Source organism: Canis lupus, chromosome 10 (genome assembly GCF_003254725.2).
Source record: "Canis lupus dingo isolate Sandy chromosome 10, ASM325472v2, whole genome shotgun sequence".
Taxonomy (NCBI): Eukaryota; Metazoa; Chordata; class Mammalia; order Carnivora; family Canidae; genus Canis; species Canis lupus.
The window spans coordinates 47,234,129-47,258,563 of record NC_064252.1 but is presented as its reverse complement, the minus strand read 5'-3'; the positions used below and the strand labels follow the sequence as shown (position 1 = coordinate 47,258,563).

The 24,435-nt window shown below is 37.5% G+C and overlaps 1 protein-coding gene and 1 pseudogene across 1 annotated transcript in view; one reads left to right on the top strand and one right to left on the bottom strand.

Moving 5' to 3' along the window:
- Positions 1-24,435, top strand: part of LRPPRC (leucine rich pentatricopeptide repeat containing) — a 111,287-nt gene that overhangs the window by 26,192 nt on the left and 60,660 nt on the right. Inside the window, exons 12-14 of the mRNA XM_025465374.3 lie at positions 5,617-5,735; positions 7,387-7,480; positions 12,286-12,352. Coding sequence (XP_025321159.1) covers positions 5,617-5,735; positions 7,387-7,480; positions 12,286-12,352 — 280 coding nt within the window. The remainder of the gene's footprint in view (positions 1-5,616; positions 5,736-7,386; positions 7,481-12,285; positions 12,353-24,435) is intronic.
- On the bottom strand, positions 8,237-9,759 carry LOC112671266 (heterogeneous nuclear ribonucleoprotein A1-like; annotated as a pseudogene).

Sequence of the window (24,435 nt, the reverse complement as noted above, 5' to 3'; positions counted from 1 at the left end):
TTTAAATATATAGTCGTCTTCTGGTCTAAAGGAAATAGTGAAACAAGTATTCCCTAATTGTTTCTGGCTATAAAAGTCTCAAAATCCTTTTTAGAAAAATCTTCGTGAAAACAATATGCTAGTTGATTAACTCTTTGCATATCCTCCTGTTCTGAAAGCTCCAGGAAGTAACCTTTAACCCAGTATTTTTGAACCAGAGAGAGTTTACATCATTCCATGAAAATCTTTGGGCATATAAGTGTTGTCCATCTCTACACAGATAAGAAAACACTTTGGAAAATACCCCCATTGAATATTTGTTCATCAAGAAAATTTGCTTTTTTCAATCTTATGGCTGTATCCAGACTTGAATTGCTTGCGACATTTTAACAACTTAGTAAACATAAAAGAATTCAGGTAATTTCTTTTTATAGTTATAGCTCAAACTAGTAGAAAAGTGGGCTTTATGTTGAATCCATCCTTTCTTGAAATCTTATAATTTAGATTTCAGAAGTGCTTTGTTGAAAGCTCACTTTATATTAATGAAACAACTGAGAGCAGGAGAGAGATTCAGTGACAGACCTTATGTTCCACACCTAGCTGTCAGTTATGCTGGGATTAGAACTGAGGATTTCTGTTCTATTTTCAATTCTCTTTTTAAATACCATAGTACCTCCACATTAGACATTTGTAAGTGTTATGCTGTATTTAAATATTATAAAAAGTCTTAACTATTAAAAGTTAGATGCCAGTTTTTGCATCAAGGACATTTTAAAAAATGGTATCAAGTTTTTTAATCAGCGAAGGTTTTATCTAGAAAAATACAAAAGCTGAGAAAGGTAACTTGAAAGTACATGATAGTGTCAGTTGTGTTGCAGTTTTTAAAAACTAGTTTCTCCTTTGCAGGAGGTCCAGAGATACAGTAAAGTATGTATTCTACAATTTTCCTTCATGTAAAAACAAAATGACTCTATGTATTCTATATGGTTTCTTTAGGGTAAGGTGAGAAGGTCACGTTTTTATTAGTGCAATGGCCTTGTTCTTTGTCCAGGAGAAGTCCTATATAAACTGGTAGAAAGAACAGAAGAAAATCATGGCTGCAGTGATGGAACATGTAGAGGAGTGTTTTGTTTGTTTGTTTGTTTTTTAAGATTTTATTTATTCATCAGAGTCACAGAGAGAGAGAGACAGACAGAGACAGAGAGAGGCAGAGACACAGGCAGAGGAAGAAGCAGGCTCCATGCAGGGAGCCTGACATGGGACTCGATCCCGGGTCTCCAGGATTATGCCCTGGGTTGAAGGCAGCGCTAAACCGCTGAGCCACCTGGGCTGCCCCAGGAGTGTTTCTTAAGGACTAGATAAAACCTTTCAGGAAACCAGAGACAGGTATTTAAAGGTCAGATCAAACTGAACCAAGAGTTTTCAACAACACTGTGATCATATTATTACTGAATTCTAGAATTATTCCGGCTGCTAGTTCAGCCATCACCAACCCCTAAGACAGATTCTCAGAATGACTTCTTCATGGCTCATCTTAATAGTATTTTTCTCTGTGGCACAAATGGAAAAGTCACCACTTAGAATGTTAGCAGATTGACTTACATGAGGAAATAACCCATAATGATTGAAGATCTGCATCCCTGGATATATTTAGAAAACATAAAAATCAGAGGTATGGAAGGGGTAAAATATAGAAGGAAGGGCCAGTATGAAAGCCTAAGTGCCAGTTAAGTGGTTGAATAGAGAATACTTTTCAAAAACCAAGAAATTGCTTCTAATAGAATGAGTGCCCTGGGTAGAGTCTAAAATGATGTGGAATAAAAAGTCATAGTTGGTAAAAGTGGTTCAGGTAAACCATTTATCTTTCCCAAAAGTTTGAATTACTTCAGTTCTTAGAAAACTTTGGAGACTTTCCTTTAGACTCATAAACTTTGTCATGACTGTCTGAAATATTTTTATTAGATTGCCTAGTCTTAGTTTAGGTTTTATAAGTTCATAGAGGTTTGGGATCTTTGTTTATATCTGTTAATATATGATTATCTTAGTCTTTTTATTTTAAAAAGAACTATGGATTGTATTTTTTAGGGGGAGGTAAGTAAGTATGTGGGATCAGTAACACTTTCTCCTTACTGATAAGTGTTTTTGTCTTCCCATCATTGAGTCAGTTATTGAAGTGAATATCTTTGTGTGCTCCTTCAGAATGCCTTGAGGGAGTGACTGAACTTACCCTATCAGAAGGTATAGATCCAGCTTTTCTTTTCTTCTTCTTTTTTTTAATGATATTTTTCAATTATATATGTCTCTGCCTCTCTCTCTTTCTCTCTCTGTGACTATCATAAAAAAAAAAAAACAAAAAAAAACAACTCAGTTTTTGGTGGCAGAACAAGTACTTGGTCCCAGGTTCTTTTGATTCCAGGAAAAACTGTAGGTTTTTGCATTTTTGTTGTGTTACAAGGCACCTATGAGATTTGATTTTTTTATTCAAGATATGTCTTTGATCTTGTAGTACTCACACATTTTAACACTTTTGTTGGGATCCCTGGGTGGCGCAGCTGTTTGGCGCCTGCCTTTGGCCCCGGGGCGCGATCCTGGGGACCCGATCCTGTGTCTCTCTGCCTCTGTGTCTTCCCTCTGCCTGTGTCTCTGTCTCTCTCTCTCTCTGTGTGACTATCATAAATAAATGAAAGAAAAAAAATTAAAAAAAAAACTTTTGTTAAAAATGAAGATTGACTTTTTTTTTTAAAGATTTTATTTATTTGTGCATGAGAAACGGGGGAGGGCAGAGACACACAGAGGGAGGAGCAGGCTCCATGCATGGAGTCTGACGTGGGACTCGATCCTGGTATCCAGGATCATGCCCTGGGGTGAAGGCAGCGCTAAACCACTGAGCCACCCAGGCTGCCCGATTATTTGACTTCTAAAGACATTTCCAGCTTTGTTTACATAGAGGAGTAAACCACCCCAAAAGACTGAGTTGAAAATCTTGTTAAGTTGACCCCTGAACAACAAAGGTTTGAATTGCACAGGTCTCCTTATTCATAGATTTGATTTTTTTATGGATATAGTACTATAAATGTATTTTCTCTTTTTAAAATGATTTTCTTAATAACATTTTTTCTGTAGCTTACTTTATTTTAAGAATATAGCATATAATATACAGAATATATGCAAATTGGCTGTATATGTTATTGATAAGGCTTCTGGTTAACAGTAGGCTATTAGTAGTTAGGTTTTTAAGGAATAGTATGAAGTTACATGCAGATTTTCAATTGCTCTGGAGCTGGGACCGCTAAGCCCTGTGTTGTTCAAGAGTCCGCTGTTGATATTAATCAAAACTAAAGTGATACTAGGATTCTTATTCAGTATGTTCTGTTTTCCCTATTGTCCTCAATCTTCCTCTAGGCCTAGGCCTCAAGAATTTCTCCCACATCTGTAGGTAATATTTATAATTCTTGGTACTTTGTTTCTGTCCATTCACTAGGCCTTATAGGTCAGAAAATTATTCCATTCATTGAGTGCCTTGACACACTGACTTGCCGAATCTAACACAGATGGTAGTTAGGAAGGATTAAGCCAAATGTTATTTGATAAAGTGTCTAGAAGACACAGTTCCTGGCCTATAGCTATTTTTAATGTGTAATTTAAGAAATGATGGCTCAGAAAGGTGAAGTTACTTGTTCAGATCTATACAGCCATTAAGTGCCAGAACAAGATTGAAAACTAGGTCTCTTTAAACTTTGAGCTTGCTTTTGTTTTATAATTTCAACGAGAATCTTATCAGAAGTATAGCTATTTATTTATTTTTATTTTTTAAGGATTTTATCTCTTTATTAGAAAGAACACAAGCGGGGGAAGCTGCAGGCAGAGGGACAGGGAGAGGCTGGTTCCCCGTTAAGCAGGGAGCCCCATGCAGGACTCGGTCTCAGGACCCTGGGATCAGGACCTGAACTGAAGGCTGATGCTTAACTGGCTGAGCCACCCAGATGCCCCCATAGCTAATTTACTTTAAACCATGGTCATGAAAGCAGTCATTACTGGTAAGGAAGGACATTAAGAACGTTAGATTAGCACAAGTCTGTTGTTATGAGTAATTGAAAAGCAATTAGCTATATACCTTCCTCCCAAATGCTTTAGTAATCTTTGCATATAAAGAGGAGTATAGTGTGATTCGCCGTCTTTTATAATAGTTATCAATGTTACTAGTAGTAATTCCTAGTGAATTGTTAGAGGAATACTACTAAATTTTGCTTTTAAGTATTGGTAGGCTTGTTGTGTGCTCTATGGACCAACTACATGCATTTTCTCCTAAATTTGTAACTAAGCATTTGCTTTGTCTTTTAAGGTTTTTTTTTTTTTTTCGGTATTATATTTATACTGTAAAAAATATATTTAAACATCTAAGAATTTGAAGATCCATTAGGTGGTTTTAAATATAACAAACTGTTTAACCTGAATAATAATCTGAATTTTATCTAAAATGTGCAGGTATTTAATGTAGTCACAGTTGCCTGTGTATTTCTGTATTCAGCAGGAATTTACAATCAAGTATTTGTACTTGAGAATATTACATAAAAATTTTATTGAAATATAACTTTTCTGTAGAGGATGTGATAGGGTAAAACCAGGGGCTTCTACGGATAGTTTTTTTTTTTTAAGTTTTATTAGAGAGAAGCACAAATGGGAGGAGGGACAGAGAGACAGGGAGAAGCAGATTCCCCACTGAGCAGGGAACCCCATGTGGAGCTAGGATTGTGACCTGAGCCAAAGGCAGACCCTTAACTCACTTAGCCACCCAGGCGCCCCTAGGGGAAGTTTTAATGTGAAAGTAATGAAACTAAGGAAATGAGTTTTAAAGAAAAGTCCTCTTATTAAACTGTGGCCTCTGTCAAATTGGGTGACACCTGAGTCATTTGATAATTTTCTAAATTAATTGGTCTGATAAAAAGAAATCAGTTTGCACTATTTGAACCTAACTATAGCTTTGGAAAACATGAAATGATCTTTTAAGAAGTTAATAAAAGATCTTTTTTTGAGTGGAAGAAAGAAGCAACAAACACTTTAGTAGATTTTCAGTTTTAATTATAATGAGAGAACAATTTTCTTAGAATCAGTTGTTCCTTATCTATTTTTATTCCTGTAACTATGAAATCAGAAGTTAATAACAATTAGGGGATTTTTTATATAAGTGTTTAAGAACACTTTTGTCTTTGACAGATCCCCTCTCACCCCCCTCCGCTCATCCCTTCCCTCTGCAGTGTTTGTTCTGGTCCAGTTTCATTGTGTCAATCTATCACTGCTTTGTAATAGCAGTGATGTTTTATGACCTCTGTTCATTTGGGTGCCAGAGGTATTAGGCATGTTGCTCAATTGTTTTAAATTTTCTTACCATTTCTAGAATATTTCCTTAGCACTTTCTACTGAATTAACAGAGAGATGAAGAAAGGAGGAATTAATTTCTTTTTTCATTTATCATCTTACTTCTCAGTTCTGTTGCTTTTCTGCTTTCTCTTTTTAGACAAACAAAATGAGTAGTTTTTCCTACATTATGATTCAGAAAGTAAATGAACTGAACTTTCAGATCTTTTGTTAATTTATTCCAAGTATCTCATCTGTGTGCTTCTAAATTTAATCTTATAGGTATAATTGAAGTTCTCAAAGCAATGCATGACATAGGAGTAAGTCCTGATCAGGAGACATACATAAATTACGTGTTTCCATCCTTCAATAATGCGAAGTCAGCTCGTGCTGTTTTGCAGGTGAGTACAAGAAGGTGTGGTTTTAATTTCATAATTAAAGACATTTCTTTCCTCCCTAATTGTTTAGTGATAACCAAAAAAAAAAAAAAGTCATTAAGCAGAGTACTAAAAATGTCATTGTACAATTTTCTAAAGCTTTGTAAAAATATTGGTTAGTGTAAAGTTAAGTATCATGGTTAAACTTAAAAAACTTGGAAAGGCAAAGCAATAATTTTCTTGTGTGTTGAAAGACAATAGGCCAATATCAGGAAAAAAATGTAAATAAAACAATAGATGCTCTTTAATCTATTGTAACTGCAGTTTTCATTTTTTGACTATTTTGATTTGTATATGAATTTTCATAATATCCTCTTTAGTATACTTACTTTTTTTTAAAAAAATGATCTTTTGTTTGACTCCAGCATTATTTTCCTACCTAGCACTTCCTATTCCCATCAGAATGGGAATCATTTATGAAGGGGCATAGAAAGAAATTGACTTAGAGCGCATTGGATCAGCAAGGGTTGCACTTTCACTTTCACAACAAAGTGCTATACAATTAGGAACAACATGGCAGAGCACCAAACACTTTTTTTTTTTTTTTTTTTTTAAATATATTTATTTATTCATTCATGAGAGACACAGGCAGAGGGAGAAGCAGGCTCCATGCAGGGAGCCCGATGCGGGACTCGATCCCGGGTCTCCAGGATCACACCCCGGGCCTAAGGCAGCGCTAAACCGCTGAGCCACCCGGGCTGCCCGCACCAAACACTTTTAATAAGAAATACTTTGTTCAAAAGATCTGTTTCCTACATGGTTATTCACATAATGCCTAGGTTTTCCTAATATTTCTGGAGTGTTTTTTTCTTTCATTGAAATAATTACATAATTACAATCCTCTTAAAAGCAGAGTTTATGTCTTGAGTGTCTTTACTTCTCTTCCCTGAGTACTTAGAGTATTTTGAGCCTGTACTATACATACTTTACTGTTAAAAATATATTTAAACAAAAGTAATTTTCCCATATATTCTTCTCCACAACCTACCTACTTTTTTCACTTGGCACTTTCTATTACACATGTAATTCTACCAATTATTTTTTTATGGTTGCATGCTGTTTTATTGTAGGGATATACCATTATTTATTTTTGGTTATTGCTTATTCTTGATTGGGTGGTTTTAAATGTTGTGCTATTATACAGTGATTCAGTAAATGTATTGGAGCTGAATTTTGGCTCAGATACTTCAGTTCTTAAACAAGTGATGATGTTGGGACATGTGACTAGCCATTTGGAGTTAAGTAAATTAAATTTGATCTTTACCTTACCATATGTCCCAAAGTATCATTTTAGATTGGTGTGTTGAATTTTTATTTTGTTATGAATGAGAGAACTGTCCTAGCGCCTTCAGTAGTAAACTCTTCCTAGAAGGAAGGCTTTCTAAGGGTAACTGATTATCTGAATTTGAAGATAAGCATTTAATTTGGAATGTTGGAACTCCATCTCATAGCTTTTGCAAAAGTTCTGTTCACATATTCTAAAAAATGATTTTTTTTAAAGGAAGGATTATCAAAGACTGTGGTGATATAAAAAAAACGGGAAAATGGGAAATTTGAATGGCATATCAAAATATTTTTAGCTAAAGTGTGTTATTGAAATATGCTTTATCCCTAGGAAAATGGATGTCTGCCTGAAAGTACTGTGTTTTCACAAGCTGAATTGAGAAGTGAAGCAGTTAACGGGAACTTAGCCTATATTTTATCATTTTGTAAGTATGAAACTTTAACAGTAAACTTGACAGGTATTGATTTCAGTTACTACTAAGGGCATGTAGGGTAGTTGGTGCCCTTGATAGCTACCTTAGAGAAGGTCAAGGTCAAGGTATCTTTATATGTTTTTTATGTATTTTGCTTAAGTCAGACTGATAAGACTGTTTATGATTTGAACTTGTGGATAATTTGGAAATAATTTTAAAATTAAAAGGAGCTTGGAGATAACATGGTGGTAGATTTGTACCAGAAGACTTGAGTTCTGTTTATAATTAAACTGCTAATTATGGGACTTGGAACAGGTCTTTCTGTTTCAATTTCATGAAATGGGGATAGTGTTTCTTAGCTAGCTTGTAGGAGTCAGTGTGAAAAAAAATCATTTGAGATACTGTTTCTGAAAGTGTTTTCTAAACTAATGCCTCTTATAGCTATTGTTAAATGAAGCCCATCACTTCTAGACCTCATTAACCAAAACATAGCAGATGTTTATTAAATGCGTATAAATTCTATGATGCTTTACAGTATGCATCACATGTCAATAAAATTACCTATACTGATAGATGAAGAAAGGCGCAGAGAGGTTAAGTGATTTGGTCAGTTAGTGATTGAGCCAGAACCAAGATATTCTGATTTTAACCTTACTGTTTCACCCTGTTACAATGTGCTAATAAGACCTTGCTTAAAGTCTTCATTTTTGAACATGTCTTTTTTTTTTTCAAGAGACTATTAAATCGTTTATTGATTACACATGATAATGGACGATACACAAGCTTTAATCCCATCTATAATTTTATCTGATACCATAATTCAATTTAGATATATTGCATAGGATGTGCCAACAATCATAATAACCAAATAAACTCCAGGACTTTGCTTGGGTGACCCTTTTAACGGTGAACTCCAGGTCACAATACATTAACTGTCAGTTCAACCACACCAAGGTTTGTGGAGACAATGGCTTCTGTGCCCAAGCAGGTTGCAAATAAATTTCGAGTGGAACCTGGCATCACCCTGAAGGAATTCTAACTTCACACTGTTGGGGTAGTTTACCAAGATGGCTTCAGAGTAGACTAACTTTACACAGCACATTTAAAAAAAGACACATTTATTCAGCGTCATGATCAGACTATTACATTTAGCAATCAACAGCATGGGTGCAAAAAAAAAAAATCTACATTAAAACCCTTTGTTGGAATGCTTTACACTTTCCACAGAACAGAAACTAAAATAACCTGTTATACAATTAGTCACAAATACAGTCCTCAAGTTTTTTGCCCATACACATGAGTATTGTCTAAAACATGTTTTCTTTGTAGCAGCTAGGCCCTGCCACCACTGTGCTTGGCTGAGTTCACAAATCTGTTGTAACATGTAGCTTCCCTGTCACTTCTCTGGCTCTCCTCTCCTGCTAAGCTTTGTTTCCTGGCAGTAATTAAAACCTTCTGCCACTGCCATAGCTGCTGCTGCTGCTGGAATCCAAAGTTGCTTCCGTCATTACCAAATCCGTTATAGCCATCCCCACTGCCACCGTATCCACCACCACCTCGACTGCCACCGAAGCCACCTCGACCACTGAAGTTCCCTCCACGACCAAAGTTGTCATTCCCACCAAAACCACCTCCACGACCACCACCAAAGTTTCCAGAACCACTTCGGCCTCTTTGGCTGGACGAAGCACTAGCCATCTCTTGCTTCGATAGGGCTTTCCTTACTTCACAGTTGTGGCCATTCACAGTATGGTATTTTTGAATGACAATCTTGTCTACAGAGTCGTGGTCGTCAAAGGTCACAAAAGCGAAACCTCTCTTTTTGCCACTGCCTCGGTCAGTCATGATCTCAATCACTTCAATTTTCCCATACTGTTCAAAATAATCTCTTAGATGATGTTCTTCAGTGTCTTCTTTAATGCCACCGACAAAAAATCTTTTTCACAGTTAAGTGGGCACCGGGTCTTTGAGAATCTTCTCGGGAGACAGCCCTCTTTGGTTCCACGACTCTTCAGTCCACCTTGTGCGGCCGGGCGTTCATGGCCGCGTCCACCTCCTCCACGGTGGCGTACGTGACGAACCCAAAGCCTCTGGAGCGCTTGGTGTTGGGGTCTCTCATTACCACACAGTCCGTAAGCGTCCCCCATTGCTCAAAATGGCTCCTCAGACTCTCATCGGTCGTTTCGAAGCTCAAACCTCCGATGAAGAGCGTCCGCAGCTGCTCGGGCTCTTTGGGAGACTCTGACTTAGACATGACGGCGGTAGGAGGGGAGACTTTAATGATGCTTACTCGGCGGCGTCCAGGGGCAGAAAGCCATTTTTGAACATGTCTGTGACATTACCTGTTTTTCTAATCTTGTGAAAAGGATACCATTAAAAACTAAAACACACAAACATCAGTTTCTAGACCCCTAAAATGTTAGAAGTTAAGCTGGGATTGATGTGTATTCAAACTGTATAGGTGGAAGCATTGTAAAAACCATATTATTGGTATTTTAAAAATTTTTTTAAAGATTTTATTTATTTGTCAGAGAGAGGAAAGAGCACAAGTAGGCAGAGTGGCAAGGAGAAGAAGGAGAAGGAGACTCCTCACTGAGCTAGGAGCCTGATGCGGGGTGTGATCCCAGGACCTTGGGATCATGACCTGAGCCAAAGGCAAATGCTTAACCGACTGAACCACCAGGCGCCCCTATTAACGGTATTTAAAGTAGTTCATCTTAGTATTATAAGAAAAAGGCAAGTGTTCAGTATGAAAAATGGTGACTGTTATTTTAGTTAAAGGTTGGGTATTGGGCAGCCTGGGTGGCTCAGCGGTTTAGCGCTGCCTTCAGCCCAGGGCCTGATCCTGGGGATCCAGGATTGAGTCCAATGTGGGGATCCGGGATTGAGTCCCATGTTGGGCTCCCTGCATGGAGCCTGCTTCTCCCTCTGCCTGTGTCTGTGCCTCTCTATCTCTGTGTGTTTCATGAATAAATAAATAAAATCTTAAAAAAAAAAAAAAGTTGGGTATTCATGCCGGCTGCTATCTGAGGGGGATTTTTGCCTTCCACTCAGTATAATATATAGATTTGCCTTACTGACAGGAGGAAAACAGAAGCATTAGCAGAAGAATCTGGGTACACAAGGTGCATACCTGAGAGCTGCCTTTTCCCTTTATCATATCATCCGTTCTACTGCCTTGTCAACCTTGATTTTTCAGACTTGTTTGTTGCTACGGAAACTGAATGGCTTTTTTCAGCAGCTTTCATCTTGCTGAGATGTTTCTGGTCACCTTTTTAAGGAATAAAAACTTGACAGTATTCTGTAAAATACTAATTTGAGTAGTATAAAAATAACTTTTTAAAAGGTTGTTTATGAAATTTGAAAAAAATTCCAGGAACTTTAGGAATAAAGAGTATTTTAGCCACTCCTATCAGTGCCCTCCCCTCCTGCTTTGATTTACAGGTCTTTGAAGAGCAGTTCTCTAATGGCTGTAGTCAATGTAGAGAGATCCTAGGTAGTCACTTTTGGTTACTACATTACAGGGAATGGCAGGTAATAGAGAAGAGTGCTGGCTTATCTTGATTCAGTTTGGTAGTAGTAGGAAACATTTTCCTATTTGAGTTTTAGGCATGGAAAATTAATTTGATCAAGCAGTATTAAAGGTTGCTGAAAGATATGTAGTTATGTCTACTTTAAAATTCCTTGAGTGACTGAATGCTGGTCATTTAAAAAAATGATTTTTAGATTTTCAAGTGCTGTGTAAAACTATTGAGAAACACTCTCTGTTCAAGGATATAACGCTTGATCTAAAACAGTTCTCCTTAGGTGTGCGAGTTGAATTTTTATTCGTATTTAGGAGAAATGGGCAAATGCTCTTAGAATCTTCCATGGTATTTTCCTTAAGTTTTTATTTTAAGTTAACCATGTATGTCTTAATCTTTTCTAAACTGTACTAATTCTGTTTTCAGAATTTACGTATACTGTGAGCTCCTCTCTAATTCTGTCCATCTTGGATCATTTAATAGTCACATTACATGTAAAAAGATTGAATCCATTACTTATAACATGGTACCATTTTAATACAATGACAGGGAAAAATAAATTCAGGAGATGCCTACTTTGATTTTTGCCCTTCCTAGTTGTGGTAAGAGTTAAGTGAAGAATCAGGCCTGTGTGTTAAGGCAAATCAGGCTTAGTGTCAGCATTGAAACATACAATGTTGTATATTGTTAAATGGCAAAATGAATAGTAGAGCAAACAAATACTTTAAAAATGAAGAGTGAATTTGAATCAGTTATACCACAGAGGTAAAGACTTATTTTATTATGGCTTTAAGTTGTCATTCTTATATGAATGAGGTCATTGATCATAGTAGAAAATGGAATGACAAAGTGTGAACGTTCAGCAGAACCCACTGCTACTATGAGGAAACATCTTTTTTCCTTTAAAGGACAGAACTGCTATAGGGTTACAATATCTTCCTTCATAGTGCTACATTGTCTGGTAACATACAGTTTTGGTATGTTTGGTAACATACAATTTGGTACCAGACTAACTCAGTGTGCTGGTAGATTAGTTATTACCATTTATGCCAAAGAATATTTATAAATTCATTAGTTGTATTTATTCATGATAATAAAGTAAAAATGTTTTTAAAGGATAGCTTATATTGCATATATGTATTGTTGCATTATTTAATTAATTTTGTATGAGAACATTGCCATTTTAGAAATAAAATTTCCAAAATGAAAATTAAAAGGTATGTGTTTCCAAATAAGGTAATAAGTTTTTTTGGGTTTGCTCTGGAATTTGATGATGATCACTTTCTTTTGCAGTGGAATCAAATACATTGCCTATCTCATCCTCTTCTTTAAGAGGCAGTCTAAGTCTAGGCTTTAGGAGGTAAGATGATTACTTTATATTGTTCTTCGCCTGATTTCTCCTGTTTTTCTGATCTGCTATATAAGGAAAATCTAGATATTCTTGTCTTCCAAATCTTCTAATGTACTAGTTGCCTGAAATAACTTATCTGTGTTATTCTTCCTCCTACGTAGTTGACTTGAGTGTAGGCAGGCTTTTAAAGCATCTTTTCCAAGAAATACACACAGATTTGGTAAAAGTCATGTTTCAAAGAAGAAAGCACTGTTTGAAAATGGCAGATTGGAGTTACAAAGTTGTATGTGTGTTTGGTGGTTAGAGTATTTAATTTCAAGGTAACTTTAGTCAGTGTAATACTACTGTCTGCTGTGTGCTCAGGGGATATTAATGACCTTTTTTTCCCCCCTCTCAATTTTGTTATTTTGAAAATTTTCAAACATAATTAGTTGAAAGAATAATAAAATACCATTTATGTAGATTCACTATTTTTTATATTTACCATATTTGCTTTCTCAACACAATTTTCTAATATATACACACAAGCACATATATACTTTTTTTTTTTTTTTTTTGCTGTACCACTTGAAGTTGTTTGTATCATCGTACTGAATCCTTCAGCTTCTCTCTCATAAGAATAAGGTCATGAGGGATCCCTGGGTGGCGCAGCGGTTTGGCGCCTGCCTTTGGCCCAGGGCGCGATCCTGGAGACCTGGGATTGAGTCCCACGTCGGGCTCCCGGTGCATGGAGCCTGCTTCTCCCTCTGCCTGTGTCTCTGCCTCTCTCTCTCTCTGTGTGACTATCATAAATAAATAAAACTTAAAAAAAAATGAATAAGGTCATGATCTATATAATGGCAATACCAGTATCATAAAAAATTAACAATATGATGATGTCACCTACTATACATAGTTAATAGTTAGATTGTTCCACTTCTAAAAATAGCTTCTTTTACAGTTATTTTACCTTTTGTTGTTGTTGTTATTTTACTTTTTGATTGAAGATTCAATAAGTACATACATTGCATTTGGTTGCGGTCTCTATTAATCCAGAACAATTTCCCTACCTTCTTTCTGTCTTTATGACATTGACTTTTTTTGAAGAGTCCACATTACTTTCTCTATAGATTTGTAGTCATCTAATTTTTTTCCCTCATATCAGACTCAGCTTGAATACTTTTAGCAAGAATACTTGATAGGTGATGGCATTTCTTACTGCAGCAAAAGAGGCAAAGTTGGTGTCATCAGCTAAGTTTGATCACTTGGTTATGGTGGTGGCCACCATGTCTCTTGCAAAGGAATTTCACTCCCTTTGTGATTAATAAGTCTGTGGGATGATAACTTCATGACAGTGGGTCTATCCTGTTTCTCAGAACCTTTCATTCAGTGGCTTTATTTTATTTTATTTTTTGAAAGATTTTATTTATTTATTCATGAGAGACAGAAAGAGAGAGAGAGAGGCAGAGACACAGGCAGAGAGAAGCAGGCCCCACGCAAGGAGCCCGACACAGGACTTGATCCCGGGACTCCAGGATCATGCCCTGGGCCAAAGGCAGGCGCTAAACCGCTGAGCCACCCAGGTATCCCCATTCAGTGGTTTTAGCAGCCATTGGTAATCTTGTTGAATCAGTTGCTTGCAGTGGTAGCTGGAAAATGATGAGTTTCTAATTTTGTCACTCTTTCTGTATTATAATGTTAATGACTTCTGACACTAATCTCAGTAATTTTTAGTCTATTTATTGGTGGGAGCATGAGGATTTTCTGTAGACTTCTCCAGAACCTCCATTATAGGCAAGGAGAGAGAGAACAGGTAGGTGGGATTCCGTGTTACTGCCCTTTCTTTAGCCAGTGCAGTTCCACTTTTTTCTGTGATAGTCTTTTCTAGTCTTGTTATTTTTTACATTAAAAAATAAACCAACCAAGGACTGTGCCTTTAACATTAAAGTTTGAAAAATACAGAATACATAATTAAGTGTATAGAAATGCTATAGAGCCAGATTATTTATTTTTAAATATTTTATTTGCATTCAATTTGCCAACATATTGTATAACACCCAGTAGAGCCAGATTTTAAAAAAAGAACCCATAAAAATAGTTCAGAACCCATAATTTATTATGAAGTGAAGCATAGTAACAATGTCATTTGATTACCCTTGAAAAATGTCTTGAAAAGGTTTTTCATATAAACCTCCATGTCATACGTGTTTCCTTCTTTAACCTATTTTTTTGCTCTGTTTAAATGGCACTTGTTATATTTCACATGTCCTGGCTTCTTTTTTTTTTTTTTTTTAATTTTTATTTATTTATGATAGTCATACAGAGAGAGAGAGAGAGAGGCGCAGAGACATAGGCAGAGGGAGAAGCAGGCTCCATGCACCAGGAGCCCGATATGGGATTCGATCCCGGGTCTCCAGGATCGCGCCCTGGGCCAAAGGCAGGCGCTAAACCACTGCGCCACCCAGGGATCCCTGTCCTGGCTTCTTAAACAAAGTACTTAGACTATAAAGTTGATGCAGTGTGATGGGAAAAAAAATTGTATATTCCAATTATATACCTTGATCAGTCATTGAGCTTGTAGTGTCTTAATCATTAAAGTATGTTTTAATGTCTCTGCATACTTTGCCCCTCTGGTAAATATGCATCTGCTTGCTGTGTTTTCTGTTTCTGCTTTTAATTTTGTGTCCCCTTCTTTGCTGTAAGAGTTTTTCTTGTCACTCTTGACAACTTTCAGTGTATTTACTGTAAGTAACCTACACACGCTTAAATAATTTGCTGTTTTTGATTTGTTGTGGGCTGGGAAATTAGGCAACCTAAGTTGTGGTAATTTGGAAAAGTAAATGGCTCTTAATAAAGGCATGTGTATCTTTTTGTTATTATTTTGTGACAGATTTTGTGGCAGCTGTTTGGATGATTAGAACATAAGCTATGTGTTTGGTTTATTGCACTATCTTCAGAGCCTAGATTAATACCTGGCACATCATGATCAATGCTGTTGAATTAATTCGGAGGCATTATTTTCTACCTCTGTGTTTAGGCATTCCCTTTATTTCAGCAAGTATTTATTGTGGAGATTGGAGATGGTGGTTGAGATCAGGTGGTAAATAACAAAGGAACTTGGCCTTTATTTTGGAGAAAGTAGACAAATTTGTGCAGGGTGGAGGCTTGACTGAGGTAGATACACATTTAGAATATATTTAAATCTCAAATATGATATTTCTCATTTCTGGATATACAGTTTGGATTTTAATTTTTTTTTTAATTTTTTTTTTTATGATAGTCACAGAGAGAGAGAGAGAGGCAGAGACATAGGCAGAGGGAGAAGCAGGCTCCATGCACCGGGAGCCTGACGTGGGATTCGATCCCGAGTCTCCAGGATTGCGCCCTGGGCCAAAGGCAGGCGCCAAACCGCTGCGCCACCCAGGGATCCCTACAGTTTGGATTTTTAAAAATATATCTTCTCTATCTCCTTAACATGCTTATACTTTTTTCTTCCATTTTGACTATATGGAGATATTGTTGATAGAAGTTTTAATGTCTTTGTCTATTAATTCTATCATTTGTGTCACTTCTTGGTCTGTTTTTATTGGTTAGTCTTTTTTGCCTCATTATACATCATACATTTCTGCTTCTTTGTAATTTCTGTTTAGATACCAGATGTGGAATTCATTCTGTTGAATATGGATTTTGTTTTTTTTTTTGTATTCCTTTACATATTTTTGAGCTTTGTTCTGATGTTTTAAGTTTATGATAGTTTTCTTAGTGCTTGCTTTTTTTTTTTTAAGATTTTATTTATTTATTCATGAGAGACAAAGAGAGAGAGAGAGGCAGAGACACAGGCAGAGAGAGAAGCAGGCTGCATGCAGGGAGCCCAACACAAGACTCGATCCTGGGTCCCCAGGACCAGGCCCCGGACCAAAGGCAGTGCTAAACCGCCAAGCCACCTGGGCTGCCCTTAGTGCTTGCTTTTATGCTTTGTTAGGCAGGATTAGAATGGTCTTCAGTCTAGAATTATTCCCACTAAATTAATTCAGCCTCACTATTGAAGCAGTATCATTCTGAGTATCCTGCCTGTTAGCCCATGTTTTGTTTTTGTTTTGGTTTTCTTTAAGGTTTTTTATTTTTAAGTAATCTCTTATACCCAGTGTGGGCCTCCAACCCACAACCATGAGATCAAGAGTCCCATGCTCCACTGACTAAGCCAGCCAGCACCCCTAGCCCATATATTTTTGAGATCATTGGGAATGTGAGCTAGTCTAATGCTTGTGTGGGTTTTGGCAGTTGTCTTTTTTTCAGTCTCTGGAAAGGTCTCAGGTAGTTACCTAGGCTTCAGATTGTTGCCTCGCTCCCATGTGATTATAAGTACTCAAAGACTGAGCTGTAGGTCTCCAGAGCTCTTTATCAGGGTCTCTCCTCTTTGTTAGTGTGTGCTATAGCAAGTTGTAACTAGTCCCTCTGGGAAAAGTATTTGAATCTGTGGGTTCTAAAATTATATTATGTTGGTGAATTTTTCTTATTGTAGATATAGAAAAGTTTCAGGCTGTGGTAATTTGGTATTAGAAGAACATGTGAATATTTTGAAGCATTTGTGACTAGAGGTGATTTTTTTTCTTTCTTTTGACTCCTAAAACTTAAAAATTCAGAACAAAATCAGTGTTGTTGCAATCCAGTATCTTAAACATTACAATGTAGTCTTCTTTTAGTTGATGCTAAGTTGAGTAGTATGAGTAGTATGTGTATTTTAAAATCCCTTCACGGGGATCCCTGGGTGGCTCAGTGGTTTGGTATCTGCCTTCGGCCCAGGGCATGATCCTGGAATCCTGGGATTGAGTCCCACAGCTGGCTCCCTGCATGGAGCCTGCTTCTCCCTCTGCCTGTGTCTCTGCTTCTCTTCTCTGTGTGTCTCTCATGAATAAATAAATAAAATCTTTAAAAATAAAAATAAAAATAAAAAAATAAAATCTCTTTGCAAAGGGACACCGAAGTGGCACAGTCAGTTAAGTGTTAGACTCTTGGTTTCAACTCTTAGTTTCAGCTCAGGTCAAAATCTCAGGGTGGTATGGTCGAGCCCTGGGTTGGGCTCTGGGCTCAGTGGAGTTTGAGTTTCTCTCCCTCTCCCACCCCACCTCTCCCTTCCTCTCTCAAATAAATAAATCTTTAAAAAGAAACAAACAAACAAAAAACCTCTGCAGGACATTCAATACAACTATTGAAGCAGTCACCTATCACATGCTTCTCCAGGTCCTGTTGTACTCTAGCAACTTTCGAATTGGTTGAATGAGTAGAAGAAAGCTGAGTATTGATCAGCATTCCCAGTAGAGTTCAAATTAACCGTCTGAGACTCCTGTAAGGATTAACATCTAAGATTCACTTAGTTCTTCCTTAAAAAAAGTCATAGTCATCTTAAATGTAAGAAGTTATAGAGCTCTTGAATGAGATATCGTAGTCACTTTAGATAATCTTAAGGGAAACTTGAATATGCATTTCACTATTGGAATGCAGTTTTAGAATAGTTATCTACCCTTAGTGTAAACTGTCTCTTAGTGCTAGGTTCAGAGTCCACAGGCAGTAGTTCCCAGCATGTATTTTGTAACTTCTTGGCCCGGATTAATTTTTTATGCTATCCTACAATAGTTTTGAAATACCAACACTATTTTTCTTCATGTCTTTTGAGAGTAGTCTTTGAGTGGTGAGCTAGTCTTTCTGTAAGTTGATAAGCTCAAGATATAAGCATTAATTACCAATCAAGTATATGCCTTCCTGAAGTTTTCCAATTTATTTTTAAAAATATTTTATTTATTTATTTGAGAAAGCTCAAGAGCGAGCACAAGCAATGAGAGGGGCAGAGAAAGAGAGAGAAGCAGACTCCCCACTGATCAGGGAGCCCAGTGTGGGGCTTGATCCCAGGACTCTGGGATCATGATCTGAGATGAAGGCAGATGCTTAACTGACTGAGCCACCCAGGCACCCCAGTTTTCCAATTTTTAAATTGCCTGTTAACATATGTTGGCAAAGTTGCCATAGAATAGTATTTAGATTCAATACTGCTTAGTTAGGGTGAGATTATTTAAGATTATTAAGGAATTTTTGCTTCTAAACTTTTTTTTAAATAAGCCTATTTATAAGAATATTTTCAAAGGCATTTTGGATCTGACTGATAAAGTTAGTAAATTCTTATGTCAGATCCAAGGCAGCTGATATTAAGTATGAGTAAGACTTTGTTCCTAACAATAGTGCTAGCTGAAGAAAGTTCAAATTAGAAAGAGAGCAGTATACATACTATATGTTTTTGAAAACACCACCACCAGAAATACTGAGTCACCTCTAAAAGGCAAAGTGTTACTGAAACTAGTTCAAAACTTGACTGGGGGTATAACATACCATAAAGATAAGTGCTTTAGAATTGACATGCAGGCATTTAAGTCTTTTTTGCCACAACAGAGTCTTGTGATAGAAGGAGGGATTCCCTGACTCATGGCAATAACCTGAACTTGGCAAGTGGGACTTTATGCCACTGTGTAATGGTGCTGCTTTTCATATGTTGGAAGAATATATCAGGTTTCTCACATAAGCCCTATTGAATCCACCAAGTTAAATGCCAGATGGTATGGTCTTCTTTTCAATCAGCCAGTGAGGCTCCCACCTGTGACATTTTATAGGCGGAGGGGAAGTACTTCTTGAACTATAATTTGAGTGCTCAGAAACATTAGCTCCTATTTGTGTGTTGCTGGGGCTGGGACCACAAGATAATAGGTAAGTCAAGGATGAACAGGAAACTTCTTTTTGCCAAGTTGTTCATAGGTGGAGATCGGAAAGTAAGAAAGCAACTGCAAACTGGTCTTGATAATTATGTGCACGTGGAAGAGAAGGTACTGTCTCTTCTGCCAAGGTTAAGGGAGGGGATGGATGGGTCAGGACAAGATGTGCAAAGAAGGCACTGAGCTGAGTATCAAGGGATGAGTAAGAATTTGTCCAGGGTGAAGGAAGGGCGTTCCAGGCAAAGGCAGTGAGGCCGACAGAACCGTGCATCTGGGGACCTGAAGGTAGACTGGTAAAATGGTAGCCCAAGAAACTGCAATAATGGGAAGAAATAAGGCCAAAAAATGGTAGCCTGGGGCCCTTCAGGAATGATCTCATTCTAACTCATGAGGTTTGGACTTTGAGTCATGGCTCTGAGCCATTGAAAGGTAAATGTAATGAAGGAAAGACTGATGGTGGCTATTCAAAGAGGGGGAAAAAGGGTGCAGGTAAGGCGTAGATGATGAACAGTTTGTGGGACCTTCTGGGGTGCCTTTGAAATTTCAGGTGCAGATACTTAGCCTTTTCTTCCCTTTTTGTTAAGTAATCTTTTTGTTCATCATGGGCTCAAACTCATGACCCCTAGATCAAGAGTCACATGCTCTACCAAGAGAGTCCTATGCCCCTACTAACTAAGCCTTTCTGTTTTCTGTGAAACAAGGAATTTAAACCTCTACATGCTGGATTGTTTTAAAAGTAAAGGGAAGGAGAATTTCTGAAAGAGATTGAGTAGTGTCAGTGGAGATTGGCAGAGAATGATCAACAACACAAATCTTAAAATAGTCAGGGGATCAGAAGGTGTTAGTTGAATTTTGAGTTGAAATCGGTGGTAATTTTAATGAGAGTACTTTCAGTGGAAGTTTGGGGACAGAAGTCAGATTGCATTGGATTTAGGAGTGAGCATGCAGTGAAGAAGTGTTGACTATTCTTTACAAAAGCTTAGTTTTAAAGGATTCTGTACTTTCTTTTTGAATCTGTGCCATTTATCCTGAAGGTTCACATTCAAGGTAGTTCACATTCAAGGGCTTTTAGTCATTGTCTGTTATTTTAGATACATAAACAGTTTTGAAGTTTTACTTCCATGCCTTCACTGGGTACTTAATGTTGGTTTGAGAACAATTCAATGTCTTAGTGTTTTTTATTTTAGGTAAGTTGATATTTAATGAAAGATATGATTAAGTAGCTTTTCTTAAAAAGGAAGCTCAGCTTATTAATGTTGAGAGTTGGATTGGAGGTTCAACATTTAAACCAGAGATGGTGTTTGTGTTTTACTGTGGAGTTTTCATTTACAAAAGTAGAACTCCCAAAAGTATTCACCAGCCAACTTCAACAGTTAAGATTTGGCCATCTCGTTTCATTTTTTTCCTCCCCTAGCCCCCCTTCTCCCCCAGAATGGACTGTTTAAATTACAGATCTCTTGTCATATTCTGTCTATAAATACTTTAGTATACATCTCAAAACTTATTTAATTTTTTAAAAAGGATTTATTTATTTGAGAGAGAGCATGCACTCAAGTTAGGGGAGGGGCAGAAGGTATGAATCTTCAAGTAAATCCCTGCTGAGCTCAGGGGTCCATTTCTGAACCCTGAGATCATGACCTGAACCAAAACCAAGAGCTGGATGCTTGACTGAGCCACCCAGGCACCTCTTTTTAAAAATTCATTCATTCATTCGTTTGAGAGGGAGAAGGGGGGAGGAGAGGCAGAGGAAGGGAGAGAGAGAGAGAACTCAAGCAGTTGGGGAACTCAATCTCACTATCCTAAGATCATGCATGACCTGTGCCAAAATCAGGAGTTGACGCTTAACCAACTGAGCCACCCAGGTGCCCCCAGAACTTTTTTTTTTTTAAATAAGTTTTTTTTTTTTTTAATTTATTTATTCAGAGAGAGAGAGACTGAGAGGCAGAGACACAGGCAGAGGGAGAAGCGGGCTCCATGCAGGGAGCCTGACGTGGGACTCGATCCCGGGTCTCCAGGATCAGACCCCTGGCTGCAGGCAGCGCTAAAACGCTGCGCCACTGGGGATGCCCTATTTTAAATACAACAACATAACCCCTATAATATTGCACCTGATAAAATTAACAGTAATTGGGAAGAGGGATTCATCAGCTTCCCAAAGGGGTCCATGACCAGAAAGCTAACAAACCACTTTAAGTCTTGCCACTTAATATTGTTTACTTTTGGGCATTGGCACCTTGCTCGCAAACTCTTGATTTCCCTTCTCCTTCCCTCACCCACCCAATTCCTTAGATGTGGTAGGCACCAAGGCTTAAAGTTCCTGGAATTAAAGCTGTTTTTAGGGCACCTGGGTGGCTCAGTGGTTTAGTGTCTGCCTTTGGCTCATGCCGTGATCCTGGGGTCCTGGGATGGAGTCCCACATCAGGATCCCTATGGGCAGCTTGCTTCTTCCTCTGCCTATGTCTCTGTCTCTTTCTGTGTCTCTCATGAATGAATAAATAAAATCTTCCAAAAATAAAAATAAAGCTATTTCTAACCTGGTCAAAAAAGATACCTAATTTTTTTTAATTAATAATAGACTTTTATTGTAGTTTATTGTTCACTGTGTAACATTTTATCCTCATCTCTTGAGTTCCCACTTTTTCACTTACTATTTGACAAAATTTTTTTTAAGTCTTTTTTTCTTTTATTTTTGCATATGGAAATATCAAGTAGAGGAGGCTGCTCTGTAGTCAGTAAATGGGTGAGATGAAAACTTGTAACAGTTTAGAGATTGTTTTCTGCTACAGCCTTGAGCTATGGTTTTTGGGTCAGTTTATCATTTCTTCTATTAACTGATTTCTTAAGAATTTTTCCCGAATCAAAATAAACACTATAATAAACCTAGGGCTTCATAAACCTTTTTTTCCGACCTATAGATAAGAATCCATCTTCTTTTTCAAAGTTTTTTCTTAATGTGCATCAATGGAAAGGATGATTTCATCATAAGAGGATTCCAGAGGGACATGGAACATGTTTTTTGTATTTTTTAGTTTGAAATAATTATAGAATGACAGAAGTTGCAAAAATGGGTGGAGAACACATAGGCCCCCTGTGTCCTCCCCCCCCCCCCCCCGGTTACATATTATATAACTGTAGTACATTATCAAAATCAGGAATTTTACATTGGTACAATATGTGTGTGTAGTTCCCACATTTATTACATGTATAACTTTGTAACATCCCTGCAGTGAGGATAAAGAAATACTTCATCACTGCACATACCCTCTACCAGCACCATCCCCTATAATCTACCACTTCTACCCCATCCCTAATTGTGGCAACCACTAATTTGTTTTCCATTTATATAACTTGTAATTTTGCAAAGATAATATAAATGGACTTATAGTTGTCGTGTTTTGAGACCAGCCTTTTTTTAATCAGCAGAATGCCCCTTAAAAATCCATCCAAGTTGTTGTATGTGTTGGTATAGTTCATTCTGAAAAAAGGAAAAAAAAATTTAAAGTAATCCCTATACCCAACATGGGGCTCAAACTTAAAACACTGAGCTCAAGAGTTGCTTGCTTTAATGATCTGACCCAGCAAAGCACCCCCATTCTGAATATGTTTTCAAAATAAAAATAAGTGCCTTGTTAACTCACTGTACCAAAATTCAGTCCACTCAAAGCTGCCCAACCTCAAGTTTAAAAAGACCTATATAAGGCCTCAAAAAGCCTATAAGGGGGATCCCTGGGTGGCGCAGCGGTTTGGCACCTGTCTTTGGCCCAGGGCGCGATCCTGGAGACCCGGGATCGAATCCCACGTCAGGCTCCCGGTGCATGGAGCCTGCTTGCTTCTCCCTCTACCTATGTCTCTGCCTCTCTCTCTCTCTCTCTGTGACTGTCATAAAAAAAAAAAAAAAAAGCCTATAAGGGTACAGATTTAAAAAGGCTTATTGCTTTTTTATGGGCATTTTACAATGTAAATTATATATGTAATATATTTTATAAGTTTTAATTAAATTACATTTACATTATAAAATTACTATTAAGACATAATTAATCTTTTTAAAGTAGATGACATCTTTAAATATAAAGAGCTTAGACGGTGCGCCTGGTTGGTGCAGTCAGTTAAATTCTTGATTCTTGGTTTCAGCTTAGGTTGTGATCTCAGGAGTCACTTCATCTCAGGAGTCCATGCTCTGCATGGAATCTGTTTCAGTTTCTCTCTCCATCTTTCTCTGCCCCCACCTCCTCAACTCCCATGCACATGTGTGCACTCTCTCAAATAAAAATAAATATATCTTAAATAAATATATAGAACTTACAGACATAAAATTTGCAAAGCTTAGAAATAGTGTAAGACCAGTGTTTACTGGTTATCTTATTCTATAAATGGCTTTTCATTTAAATAGGAAAAATTTTGGTGAGCCATACTTTTTGCTTTCTTTTTTTTTTCTTTAAGATTTATTTGTTTACTCATTCAGAGAGAGAGGCAGAGACACAGGGAGAGGCAGAAGCAGGCTCCATGCAGGAAGCCCGATGTGGGACTCGATCCCGGACCCCCAGGATCACACCCCGGGCAGCAGGCGGCGCTAAACTGCTGCGCCACCAGGGCTGCCCTACTTTTTGCTTTCTTTGAAATAATTTCAGATTTACAGAAAATTACAAGAATAGCACAGAGGACTCTTATATGCCCCATTTACTAACTTTTAGCATTTGGCCACATTATCATTATTTATTCTCCATCTATCAATCCGTATATATATACACACGTAAAGATAATGATTTTTTTTTTAACTCTTTAGGCTAAGGCTGTATGTGTCATGACCATTTACCTTTAAATATGGCAGTATGTAATTGTGCAGAACAAGGATATTCTTTTGTCTTTTTAAGATTTTTGTAAAATATTTTATTTATTTTATGGAGTGCACAAACGGGGGAGCAGCAGGTAAAGGGAGAGGGAGAAGCGGGCTCCCCACGGAGCACGGAGACCAATACAGGGCTTGATCCTAGGACCCCAGGATCATGACCTGAGCTGAAGGCAGATGCTCAACTGCTGAGCCCCCCAGGCATCCCAGTTGTCTTTTGTCTTTAATTTTCTCTAATCTGGAACACTTTTTCAGCTTTTATCTTTTATGACATTAACATTTTGGGGGGGCGACAGGCCAGTTTTTAATAGAATGTCTCTTACAATGGTTCCCCCTGATTAACTTTAGGTTATACATTACTGCCCGGCATACCACAAGAATGATATTCTGTCCTCAGAGGATGAAGCCTAAAAAACATACAATGTCTATTTGTGCCCCTTTAGGGTTGGTAATTTTGATCACCTAGTGAAGATGTTCAGTTTCTCCGTTACATAATTTCCATCTTTCTA